Below are 12,973 nucleotides of genomic sequence, written 5' to 3'. Positions count from 1 at the left end.
ACACACACACACACACACACACACACACACACACACACACACACACACACACTGTTGGCCAAGCGGCTTGGAAGAGACATGAAACCACGTGACTTCCCCTCATTCTCAAACAACACGGAGACGATATTATGACGTTACTGTTTGTAGGAAGCCTTGGGGTTTTCAAAGTGCGTGCAAAGATAATCTGATAATGTTTGGAATTCATTTGGACACTTAAACAATCATATTTTGTATCATTTTACACCAGTGTTTCTCAACCACTGGTCCTGGGGACCTTTGCTGTGCCCCTGAGAAGGGTCAAGTGTGCCCCTTGAAACTGCTTGAAAGCCAGTATTGTATTTATAATTTTAAAAATGATTTAAACTAGTGAAAACAGCAGATCTACAAGCACAACGCCTCGCCGCGGCTTGTAGATCTGCTGTTTTCACTACTGTTGTACGACAGCCTTGTATGATGAAGCAGCTAGGGCTTTACTTTGCGAAGAAGCGTACACATTTGAAACAGTTTTCTTCCTGACAGTGAAGATATTTACACCCCCGTATTATGTTGGTTAGAAGCCCATGGATTCTTGGGACATGAAAAGTGTGACCATGCAGAAAAACGGTTGAGAAACACTGTTTTACACCTTAAAGGGGAAAACACCCATTTTCAATATTGAACTATGACACTAATATACCTTAGACTAGACTAGAGCATGGGTTCTTAAACTCTGTTGGCTGAAGGACCCCCTAAAGGACCCCCTTCCTCTGACTGCAGCATTATGCTTAGAACAACAGACATCTAAAGTCCACTTCCCACATAATTATGTTCACAATAAAACAGCATAATGAAGGACCCCCTTCCTCTGACTGCAGCATTATTGCGACCGTCAGGTCGCACTTACTACCAAAACCTCCACCGGCTGTCTGTCTGTCTGTCTGTCTGTCTGTCTGTCCGTCCGTCACACGTCACAATTTTGCCCTGCTCATATCTCCGCAACTGTTGCCCCGATCCATGCCAAATTTTGCACACATACTCCTTGCCTGCCAAACCACAACATCCATCAATTCTCACATGGCCCTCTTCTAGCGCCACCATGAGGCTGATTCTTGAAAAACAGATTTTTGGACACTGCTCCTACAATTTTTGCCCTAAAATCACGCAAATCGGTACACAGTATGTCGACACTCATCTCATCAACATGGATTATGTCAAATTTAGCGCCACCTTCAGGCCCATTTTTGGACACTGCTCCTACAGATTTTGCCCTAAAATCACGAAAATCACTACACAGCATGTCTACACTCATGTCATCAACATGGATCAGGAAGATTTTGGAAAAACTAATTTTTGCCCTATTTGTGGAGATAAGCGACCTTTAGGGAGTCTTACTGGTGCTTAGAACAACAGACATCTAAAGTCCACTTCCCACATAATTATGTTCACAATAAAACAGCATAATGGCACATAAACATTGCGTTCTATTCAACAACAGTTGTACCAGTCAAGGTGTTGATGTCATTTGGTTTAACAGGTGGACTAGACTGAGGCCAAAGCTAAGATGAGGGTCTGGGAACAATAAAATATTAGTCCAGTTTAAGCTTCCTGGTTGTTTTTAGGAGTGAATTTATGATCAAATTGTTTTACTGGTGAATTAAAGTGAACATGTAATTAATCTCCATCTGCCACCTTCCTACCTCGATGACTGGTAACAGGAAAAGCCGACCACAAACAAAGTCGACCCAAACTCGTTTCCCAACGGGTCTGTGACCTTAAGCGAGATGCAGATTAGACAAAAATCTAATCTTTGCTGCCTGGGGGTCCCTGGAACAAAATATTTTGCGATGGGGGTCCGTGGCCAAATACATATCATTATATGGGGGTCCTTGACATGACAAATGTTTGAGAAACACTGATGGCAACATAAGTTTTTTTTTTTTCTTTTTGTTTCTTCAGGAAAACTGTTTAGAATACATTTTTAGAATGTGCCTATCAGTGGTTAAGGACCCCCAAAATGTGTTGTTGGCCGCGGACCCCCATCTCAAAATATTTTGTTCCAGGGATGGACCCCTATCGCGAAACATTTTGTTCTCTCAACTAAGGGGTCCCTGCTTCATCTCTCTCAGCTAGGTCCCTGCTTCATCTCTCTCAACTAAGGGGTCCCTGCTTCATCTCTCTCTCAACTAAGGGGTCCCTGCTTCATCTCTCTTAACTAAGGGGTCCCTGCTTCATCTCTCTCTCAACTAAGGGGTCCCTGCTTCATCTCTCTCTCTCAACTAAGGGGTCCCTGCTTCATCTCTTAAGGGGTCCTTGGTAGGCTATACAGCATAGAGGAAACGGTTGCCCCTGGCAACCCGCCTCGGCTGGACATCGTCCAATCAGCGTCCGCCATGCCGTTTCCTCCGGGCCAATCAGCGTCCGTCCCTCTGGGCTATGGGCTGCAGTGCCAGAAGAGGTCTCGGCTCTATTGCACCGCGGCGCTCATCAGGACGGCAGGGACTCGAACCGTCGGCCTGACAGACTAAAACATTCCGGTGAGAAATCTTTATTAAAGTCTTTATTAAAACACAACGTCTGCTTTTAAAGCTGCTTTCATTCTAAACGTCTTGTTTTAAACCGTCTGTTTTTACACAGGCCTGCATGCTAGCTAGCAGCTAGCAGCTAACAGCTAGCTGCAGGCTAAGCTAACGGTTTGGTCCGTTATAATGAAGGTCATTTAATGAGTTAATTAATTAATACCATATTAATGACTTCATTAAAACAACATTTAATCACTTCATTAAAACAATGACACATCAAAGAGATGTTATTGGAGGGGAGGGGAGGGGAGGGGGGGGGGCTCTAGTCGGACTAACGGGACGTCGACATATCGACATTATTTTACCATCATTCACTTTAACCATCTGAACGAAAACAGCTGATCTACAACAAGCTCGTTGTGAGCTTGTAGATCAGCTCTTCTCACCGCAAAGAGATTCGTTTGGCTGCTGTGTGTGTGTGTGTGTGTGTGTGTGTGTGTGTGTGTGTGATGTGATGTCTGTCTGGATGATGAGAGTTGATCTACAAGCTCTAGGCTGCTTGTAGATCAGCTGTTTGCTCTACAGTAATGTCTGGTCACCTTACCTTCTGATCTTTTAATCCTGTGTGTGTGTGTGTGTGTGTGTGTGTGTGTGTGTGTGTGTGTGTGTGTGTGTGTGTGTGTGTGTGGCTCCATTCCATAGTATTTAGTTTTATGAATGAATGAGTGAGAGAAGAGAATAAGAGTATGTACACATACATCTTAAATCTGTTATGACAGCTTTAAGATGTCTGGCTAATATTATTGATGACATCACGGCGCGCCTCTGAGAGAGACAGACAGAGAGAGAGAGAGAGAGAGATAGACACACACACAGACAGACACTAGGAGATTATTTTTTGGGGGGTGTGCGGAACTCCCCAACCGTGGTCTTGAGCCCCCCCCCCCCCCAAAACGTATTAACAGATTTATATTTTCCTCTGTTCTGTTGAATTTTGTGCATGTTTGATACTTTCATCAGGCTTGCTTTTCTAGCATGGGTACAATTTCAGCCTTAAATTGTCAAATAGGTGTACAGATTTGATGACTGAAGCAAAGTAAGACATCCTTAATAATGACTTACTTAAGTGAATATCTGTTGCATGCATTGCCCCCACCCCTAAAGCGGGGGGTCTGGGGGTCCTCCCCCAGAACATTTTTAACATAGTAGATGTCATTTCCTGTGTTCTGGTGAATTTCGGGAGTTTGATTCCAAATCCAGGAGAAATCCAGGAGATTCCCAGGAGATGGGGTCAATTCTTCAAGCTGGCCCTGTCCAGCTTGAAGATCAGCTATTTGGCGCGGCCCAGTGACGTCATAGCCCTTGAAATGCGCACTTCAAAGTGTGAATCCCTCGGATTGGAAAGCGGCTGTTGTGTTGTGTAGGTGTAGGTGTAGGTGTAGGTGTAGGGGTGGAAGGGAACTGATAGAGTGGATGTCTTTTTTGATGAGGTAACGAATTGGTATGGGGACTTGGCCTGGTTCTGGTTCCCAGCCTGATTTAGATGGAAGGGGGCCCGGGTGGAAGTCACTTCTCAACCCCTGAAATAATCATATTTTAACTGGGGACAGCGTGGCACCGAGTGCCTCACTGTGAGCTTGTAGATCTGCTATTTTTGAAAAATCGTGAACATTTGTGTCTTTGAATATTTTGGACCGGATCCTGTAAATGTCTTCCAAATCCTTCTTCTGAATCAGTGGTTCTCAAACCTGGCATGTCAAGGACCCCCAGTGGACCCCCATCTCAAAACATGTTGTTCCAGGGACCCCCAGTGGACCCCCATCTCAAAACATGTTGTTCCAGGGACCCCCAGTGGACCCCATCTCAAAACATGTTGTTCCAGGGACCCCCAGTGGACCCCCATCTCAAAACATGTTGTTCCAGGGACCCCCAGTGGACCCCCATCTCAAAACATGTTGTTCCAGGGACCCCCCAGAAGCAAATATTTGTGTTACAAATGTTCGCTTTTCTCCTCTCCGCTTTTCTCCTCTCCGCTTTTCTCCCCTCCCCTCCTCTCCTCTCCCCTCCCCTCCCCTCCCCTCCTCTCCCCTCCTCCCCTCCCCTCCCCTCCTCTCCTCTCCCCTCCTCTCCTCTCCTCTCCTCCTATCAGGTAGTGGTAGTTTCGTGATGGCCAATAGGGAGTGAGGAGCATCAGGAATTGTCCAATCAGGCGGGAGGAGCTTCAGGATGATTGGTGGACTGTTCATCTACAACCATAAGGGGGAGGTGCTTATCTCCCGCGTCTACCGCGATGACATCGGGTGAGTTTTATTATTATTATTATTATTTTATAAAAAAAGTCTACAGAAAGCGTTAAAATGATGTTTTTATGTGGCCACACCCACCAGTTCATTAAGTATGCCTGGTTGTCATGGTGGGCGGTGACCCACGGTGTTGTCATTTTATCACTGTTTTTGCATAGCCAACTTTGCTCACAAGTTCCCTCTCACTTGAAAGTGTCTGGAACTGGAACGTATTCTAACTAATAAATTATAATACAACTTGTTATTGACAAGCGTACATCCATGCACACAAGTAACACAACTTAAAACCGCGCGCGACGTGTTTCAAAGCAGCTGTGCCGACGTAACATAAAGTAACGCTGTGCCTCTGCTATGCGACAAGTAACCTAACCCCCAGCAACAACTAGGCTTCTACATTTCTGGTTTTACCTTCAGAATAAAGTGTCTCCCGTTTACGTCCCATATGAACCACATTTTACACTGGCGGTTTCCCCCATACCCAGGCCTTCATGCGACAGCACGGCAAGCCTCTTAACATTATGTAGACTGGAGACGCATTTGATGTACCGGAGCACAAGAGACGGGTGGTGGAGCCGAGCTCCGGCACAAATTAAGCCCTGTCACCTTAGTTACTAAACCATATAATACCATAGTTACCATAGTGATACTATAGATATAATATCATAGTTTTAATCACCTTAGTTAAACCATATATAAACTAGTTACCATAGATATAGTATCATAGTTTTAATCACCTTAGTTAAACCATATAATACCATAGTTACCATAGATATAGTATCATAGTTTAATCACCTTAGTTAAACCATATATAAACTAGTTACCATAGATATAGTATCATAGTTTAATCACCTTAGTTAAACCATATATAAACTAGTTACCATAGATATAGTATCATAGTTTTAATCACCTTAGTTAAACCATATATAAACTAGTTACCATAGATATAGTATCATAGTTTAATCACCTTAGTTAAACCATATATAAACTAGTTACCATAGATATAGTATCATAGTTTAATCACCTTAGTTAAACCATATATAAACTAGTTACCATAGATATAGTATCATAGTTTAATCACCTTAGTTAAACCATATATAAACTAGTTACCATAGATATAGTATCATAGTTTTAATCACCTTAGTTAAACCATATATAAACTAGTTACCATAAATATAGTATCATAGTTTAATCACCTTAGTTAAACCATATATAAACTAGTTACCATAGATATAGTATCATAGTTTTAGTTTAATCACCTTAGTTAAACCATATATAAACTAGTTACCATAGATATAGTATCATAGTTTTAGTTTAATCACATTAGTTAAACCATATATAAACTAGTTACCATAGATATAGTATCATAGTTTTAGTTTAATCACCTTAGTTAAACCATATATAAACTAGTTACCATAGATATAGTATCATAGTTTTAGTTTAATCACCTTAGTTAAACCATATATAAACTAGTTACCATAGATATAGTATCATAGTTTAATCACCTTAGTTAAACCATATATAAACTAGTTACCATAGATATAGTATCATAGTTTTAGTTTAATCACCTTAGTTAAACCATATCTAAACTAGTTACCCTAGATATAGTATCATAGTTTAATCACCTTAGTTAAACCATACATAAACTAGTTACCATAGATATAGTATCATAGTTTTAATCACCTTAGTTAAACCATATATAAACTAGTTACCATAAATATAGTATCATAGTTTAATCACCTTAGTTAAACCATATATAAACTACACTTGCCACAAAAAGTTCGGAAATCTAACTTTGGTCGATTATATCTCCCCTTTAATAAACCCAAATGGTATTGTGTTTTATATCATTTTCATTGTTGATTTGTCACCTTTACAACGAGGTACAGCTTGTAAGCTTCGGGCATTCGAGGCATGAGCTACACAGCCAAACGTGTGGGTTGCGCTGACCCAAAATTTGCCAACATTCGGTCCATTATATCCCCCCTTTAATTGTGCCAAATGGTATTGTGTTTGATATCATTGTTATCGTTGATTCGTCACCTTTACAATGAGGTACAGTTTGTAAGGATCTGGCATTCGTGGAATGAGAAACACAGCCAAACGTGTGGGTAGTGCTCCTCCAAAAATTGTCAAAATGGCCTGGCAGGCCTGCAATAATGTTCTTGATTTGTTACTTGGGGCATTGAATGATTGCACTCTCTCACAGTAATAAGGAAAAGAAGAAACAACACATATTGGTAATTTTTACACTATATTAATGTTAAGCCCAGTGTCAGGGAAGCCCAAAACGAGCCTAAATGCCAGCAGAACAGTATATTGCAAGCCATTTTGGCAAAATTCTGGTCGGCGCTACCCACACGTTTGGCTGTGTAGCTCATGCCTCGAATGCCCGATGCTTACAAGCTGTACTTCGTTGTAAAGGTGACAAATCAACGATGAAAATGATATAAAACACAATACCATTTGGGTTTATTAAAGGGGAGATATAATCGACCAAAGTTAGATTTCCGAACTTTTTGTGGCAAGTTTAGTTACCATAGATATAGTATCATAGTTTTAGTTTAATCACCTTAGTTAAACCATATATAAACTAGTTACCATAGATATAGTATCATAGTTTTAGTTTAATCACCTTAGTTAAACCATATATAAACTAGTTACCATAGATATAGTATCATAGTTTTAGTTTAATCACCTTAGTTAAACCATATATAAACTAGTTACCATAGATATAGTATCATAGTTTTAGTTTAATCACCTTAGTTAAACCATATATAAACTAGTTACCATAGATATAGTATCATAGTTTTAGTTAAACCATATAATACCATAGTTACCATAGTGATACCATAGATAAAGTATCATAGTTTTAGTTATTTGTATTCAATCAGTTTATTGGGAACAAATCGGTGTGGGTGGGAGGGTTAGGGTTAACTTTAATCTGAACTGTTTTCTGACCCCCTCCCCCCCCCCCCCCCAGGCGTAATGCGGTGGACGCTTTCCGCGTCAACGTCATCCATGCACGACAACAGGTGAGTTCTGTAACTATTATATTATATTATATTATAATTAGGGCTGGGATGCGATTAAACATTTTAATCTAATTAATTACAGGCTCTGTGATTAATTAATCGCAATTAATCGCATTTTAATCGCACATTGATATTTGACCAGAGAAGCATTTTTTTTCAAGTAAAACACATTTTGTTGTACGAGTGAATCAACAAGTGAGTTTTTTTTTATCAAAATTTCGCATCCACTGGGCCAAGCAAAGCGCTCTAATCGTCTATTTCTCCCTTTGCGTTTGTTGTCTCTTCTTGGTTGGTGCATGCCCGAAACTGAAGGTTCTGTGGTGCAAAAACTAAGTGCGATTAAAATGCGTTAATTTTTTTAATCGCGTTAATTTTCTGTAATTAATTAATCGCAATTAATCAGTTAAAGTCCCAGCCTTAATTATAATATATTATATTATATTATAATATATTATATTATATTATAATATATTATATTATATTATATTATAATAACTGTTATATAATATAATTATTCATGTCAGACAACTGGTTCTATAAACTAGTTCTATAAAGAACTGTTAGGTATATTTTATATTTTAGGTTCGTTCTCTGGTCACTAACATCACTCTAACATATTAATTATTATATATTATATTTAATAGGTTCGTTCTCCGGTCACCAACATCGCCAGGACCAGCTTCTTCCACGTGAAGCGTTCTAACATATTATTATATTTTATATTTAATAGGTTCGTTCTCCGGTCACCAACATCGCCAGGACCAGCTTCTTCCATGTGAAGCGCTCTAACATAATAATTATTATATTTTATATTTAATAGGTTCGTTCTCCGGTCACCAACATCATATTAACATATTATTATATTTTACATTTAATAGGTTCGTTCTCTGGTCACTAACATCACTCTAACATACTAATTAATATATTTTATATTTAATAGGTCAGATCTCCGATGACCAACATCGCCAGGACCAGCTTCTTCCATGTGAAGCGCTCTAACATATTATTATATTTTATATTTAATAGGTTCGTTCTCCGGTCACCAACATCATATTAACATATTATTATATTTTATATTTAATAGGTTCGTTCTCCGGTCACCAACATCATATTAACATATTATTATATTTTATATTTAATAGGTTCGTTCTCCGGTCACCAACATCATATTAACATATTATCATATATTATATAATAGGTTCGTTCTCCGGTCACCAACATCGCCAGGACCAGTTTCTTCCATGTGAAGCGCTCTAACATATTATTATATATTATATATTAGGTTCGTTCTCTGGTCACTAACATCACTCTAACATATTATTATATTTTATATTTAATAGGTTCGTTCTCCGGTCACTAACATCACTCTAACATATTATTATATATTATATTTAATAGGTTCGTTCTCCGGTCACTAACATCACTCTAACATATTATTATATATTATATTTAATAGGTTCGTTCTCCGGTGACTAACATCACTCTAACATATTATTATATATTATATTTAATAGGTTCGTTCTCCGGTCACCAACATCGCGAGGACCAGCTTCTTCCACGTGAATCGCTCTAACATATTAATTATATTTTATATAATGTTTATATTTTAGGTCAGGTCTCCGGTGACTAACATCACTCTAACATATTATCATATATTATATTTTAGGTTCGTTCTCCGGTCACCAACATCATATTAAGATATTATTATATTTTATATTTAATAGGTTCGTTCTCCGGTCACCAACATCATATTAACATATTATTATATTTTATTTTTAATAGGTTTGTTCTCCGGTCACCAACATCATATTAACATATTATTATATTTTATATTTAACTCTCCTACTGCCAGATTATTTATTTATTTATTGGGTCTGGTGCCATCAAAAAGCGGCTTACCTTTGCGACGTTATAGCAGATAGACAGACATTTATTTTTTTATTTTATTTTATTTTTTTTATTGTGCAATAGTGCACTTTGGTCTGCCAGGCAGCAGAGGGCGGCGTCATGCGAGAATGAATGTGAATTTGCCTGTTATGTGTTGAAGAAGAAGAAGACCAGTCACTGGCCACAGAGCCTTACAGCCAGAGGAAATCAACAAGGAAGTGAATTGTTCTCCGTTGATCTAACGCATAATGGATTTTTTACACCATCACCGCGGAAAATGTGTTTATAGTACACGGCCGCGCGACCCCTCATCAGCTTACAGTCATCAGACGAACGAACCGAACGAGCGCCGTATTGGCATCGAGGTTCTGTAAAAAATGGGGCGAACGTTAACGTTCAAAGCGTGGGGAGAGTTAATAGGTTAGATCTCCGGTCACTAACATCATATTAACATATTATCATATATTATATTTTAGGTTCGTTCTCCGGTCACCAACATCATATTAACATATTATTATATTTTATATTTAATAGGTTAGATCTCCGGTCACTAACATCATATTAACATATTATCATATATTATATTTTAGGTTCGTTCTCCGGTCACCAACATCGCGAGGACCAGTTTCTTCCATGTGAAGCGCTCTAACATAATAATTATATTGTGAACATATTCATTATATTTTATATAATGTTTATTTTTTAGGTGAGGTCTCCAGTCACTAACATCGCCAGGACCAGCTTCTTCCATGTGAAGCGCTCTAACATCTGGTTGGCTGCCGTCACTAAGCAGAACGTCAACGCTGCCATGGTGTTTGAGTTCCTCTACAAGATGTGTGACGTCATGGCAGCCTACTTTGGAAAGATCAGCGAGGAGAACATCAAGAACAACTTTGTTCTCATCTACGAGCTTCTGGACGGTACGATGATAATGATAATAATGATAATAACAGGCATTTATTTTCTTTTTTTTCCTATTTGTGTACTTTGTGTACTACTCTCTACTAGGCAGGATCACGATAACAAACTGCATGTTTGACCCCCAGATGTTTGTTTATCCAGAGATTCACTGAGTCACTGCAGTCTGCCTGGTTTCACCTTCTGTGTGTGTGTGTGTGTGTGTGTGTGTGTGTGTGTGTGTGTGTGTGTGTGTGTGTGTGTGTGTGTGTGTGTGTGTGTGTGTGTGTGTGTGTGTGTGTGTGTGTGTCTGCCTGGTTTCACCTTCTGTGTGTGTGTGTGTGTGTGTGAGTGTGTGTGCATGGTAATGTGTGTGTGTGGTAATGTGTGTGTGTGCGCACAGAGATCCTGGACTTTGGTTATCCTCAGAACTCTGAAACTACATGTATATATATGTATACAGGGGTTGACACTAAGGTATCTATCTACACAGAGATCCTGGACTTCGGTTATCCTCAGAACTCTGAGACTAGATGTGTATATATGTCATAGTATATTAGAGAAACAGCACATTCGAGACGCGGAGCACTCGTGGTGCGGCACGGGGCGGAGCAAGCGGTCGCCACAACAACGTACTCCAGGCGGTGCGCCGCTCTATTGTCCACGACACTGCGAGCGGCTACCGAAGCCCCCCTGTATCCACGAAGCCCAAACGAGTTACGAGGCCCCCCTGGGTCCACGAAGCCCCAAGCGGCGCGAAGGCCAGCGGACCTTGGTCCTGCTCTTCGCCCCCGAGCGCCGCAGGCGCGAGTGGCCGCGAAGAGCGGGCCAGGGCCGCGCGGCCGGCGGAGCGCCGCGCGAGTTACGAAGCCGTGGTGAATGCAATCGTTATATTTATGCCCAGGCCGTAAGGCCTGGGCAAGCGCACGTTAAACGCCCTGTCCAAGTGACTACAATGGAGCTAATGGCTAGGCTAGGCTAGGCTAGGCTAGGCTAGGCTAGTAAATAAAGAGTAAACACTTCCGGTCTGCGGCGAGTTCAAAGCGTGACGTAACTCTCTTATATACACTCTGGTGAATGGCAGAGCAGTGGCTGACGTCGCCATCTGGTGGTGATTAGTGTGTGGTGAACGTCAAAACGAGTGCTCCTTGACAACTTTTACTGGTTTCTTGAACATACTGTAACATATATATATATATATAATGGATGGTAATGTGTCTAACACTAGATGTGTATATATATGTATATATAATGTATATAATGTGTCTAACCCTAACAGAGATCCTGGACTTCGGCTACCCTCAGAACTCTGAGACTAGATGTATATATAATGTATATAATGTGTCTAACCCTAACAGAGATCTTGGACTTTGGTTATCCTCAGAACTCTGAAACTACATGTATATATATGTATACAGGGGTTGACACTAAGGTATCTATCTATCTATCTACACAGAGATCCTGGACTTCGGTTATCCTCAGAACTCTGAAACTAGATGTATAGATGTGTATATATAATATATATAATGTGTCTAACCCTAACAGAGATCCTGGACTTCGGTTATCCTCAGAACTCTGAGACTAGATGTATAGATGTGTATATATATAATGGATGGTAATGTGTCTAACACTAGATGTATATATATGTATATATAATGTATATAATGTGTCTAACCCTAACAGAGATCCTGGACTTCGGTTATCCTCAGAACTCTGAAACCGGAGCTCTGAAGACCTTCATCACCCAGCAGGGCATCAAGGGACAGGTCTGACCTTTCACCTTTCACCCTAAACCATGACCCCGTTTAACCCTGTGTTTACAGTACATAATGATACTCCAGGGTCTCTCAAAGAGGGTGACGGGGCACCCCAGGGTGCCGTGAAGGCAGTCTTGGGTGTCTCAGAATAATCAGATCTTTGGAATCCATCAATAACACTTATATTAAACTATCTTATATTTACAATTGGCTTAAAGCCGCAGCCCACTTCAAGCAACAGACACAGGACACAGGACAGTGTATCGAATTACATTTACAACAGAGAGGGAGGGCTAGAGACGCACACTTTGGGGGGGGGGGGGCAAATGCACAGAGAGAGACGCACACTTTGGGGGGGGGCAAATGCACAGAGAGAGACACACACTTTGGGGGGGGCAAATGCACAGAGAGACGCACACTTTGGGGGGGGGCAAATGCACAGAGAGAGACGCACACTTTGGGGGGGCCAAATGCACAGAGAGAGACGCACACTTTGGGGGGGGCAAATGCACACTTTGGGGGGGGGGGGCAAATGCTTTGGGGGGGGGCAAATGTTTTTTTCTCAACATTTTTTTTTCTCTAAAAAATTTTCTCAATTT

At 40.5% G+C, this 12,973-nt stretch overlaps 1 protein-coding gene across 1 annotated transcript; it reads left to right on the top strand.

Annotated features, from left to right (window-relative positions):
* Positions 1–2,404: 2,404 nt before the first annotated feature.
* On the top strand, positions 2,405–12,389 carry LOC308286150 (AP-2 complex subunit mu-A; the record flags this gene model as incomplete). The annotated part of the gene is made up of 5 exons (XM_080727106.1): positions 2,405–2,513; positions 4,648–4,798; positions 7,782–7,833; positions 10,427–10,640; positions 12,301–12,389. Exons 2-5 carry the CDS (start codon positions 4,725–4,727, stop codon positions 12,387–12,389), a joined length of 429 nt encoding a protein of 142 aa, XP_080583232.1. The 5' UTR covers positions 2,405–2,513; positions 4,648–4,724.
* Between the last annotated feature and the right edge of the window lie 584 nt (positions 12,390–12,973).

This window comes from Nannobrachium achirus (genome assembly GCF_963921795.1).
Source record: "Nannobrachium achirus genome assembly, chromosome: 5".
Classification (NCBI taxonomy): domain Eukaryota; kingdom Metazoa; phylum Chordata; class Actinopteri; order Myctophiformes; family Myctophidae; genus Nannobrachium; species Nannobrachium achirus.
This window is presented reverse-complemented; position numbering and strand designations above follow the sequence as displayed.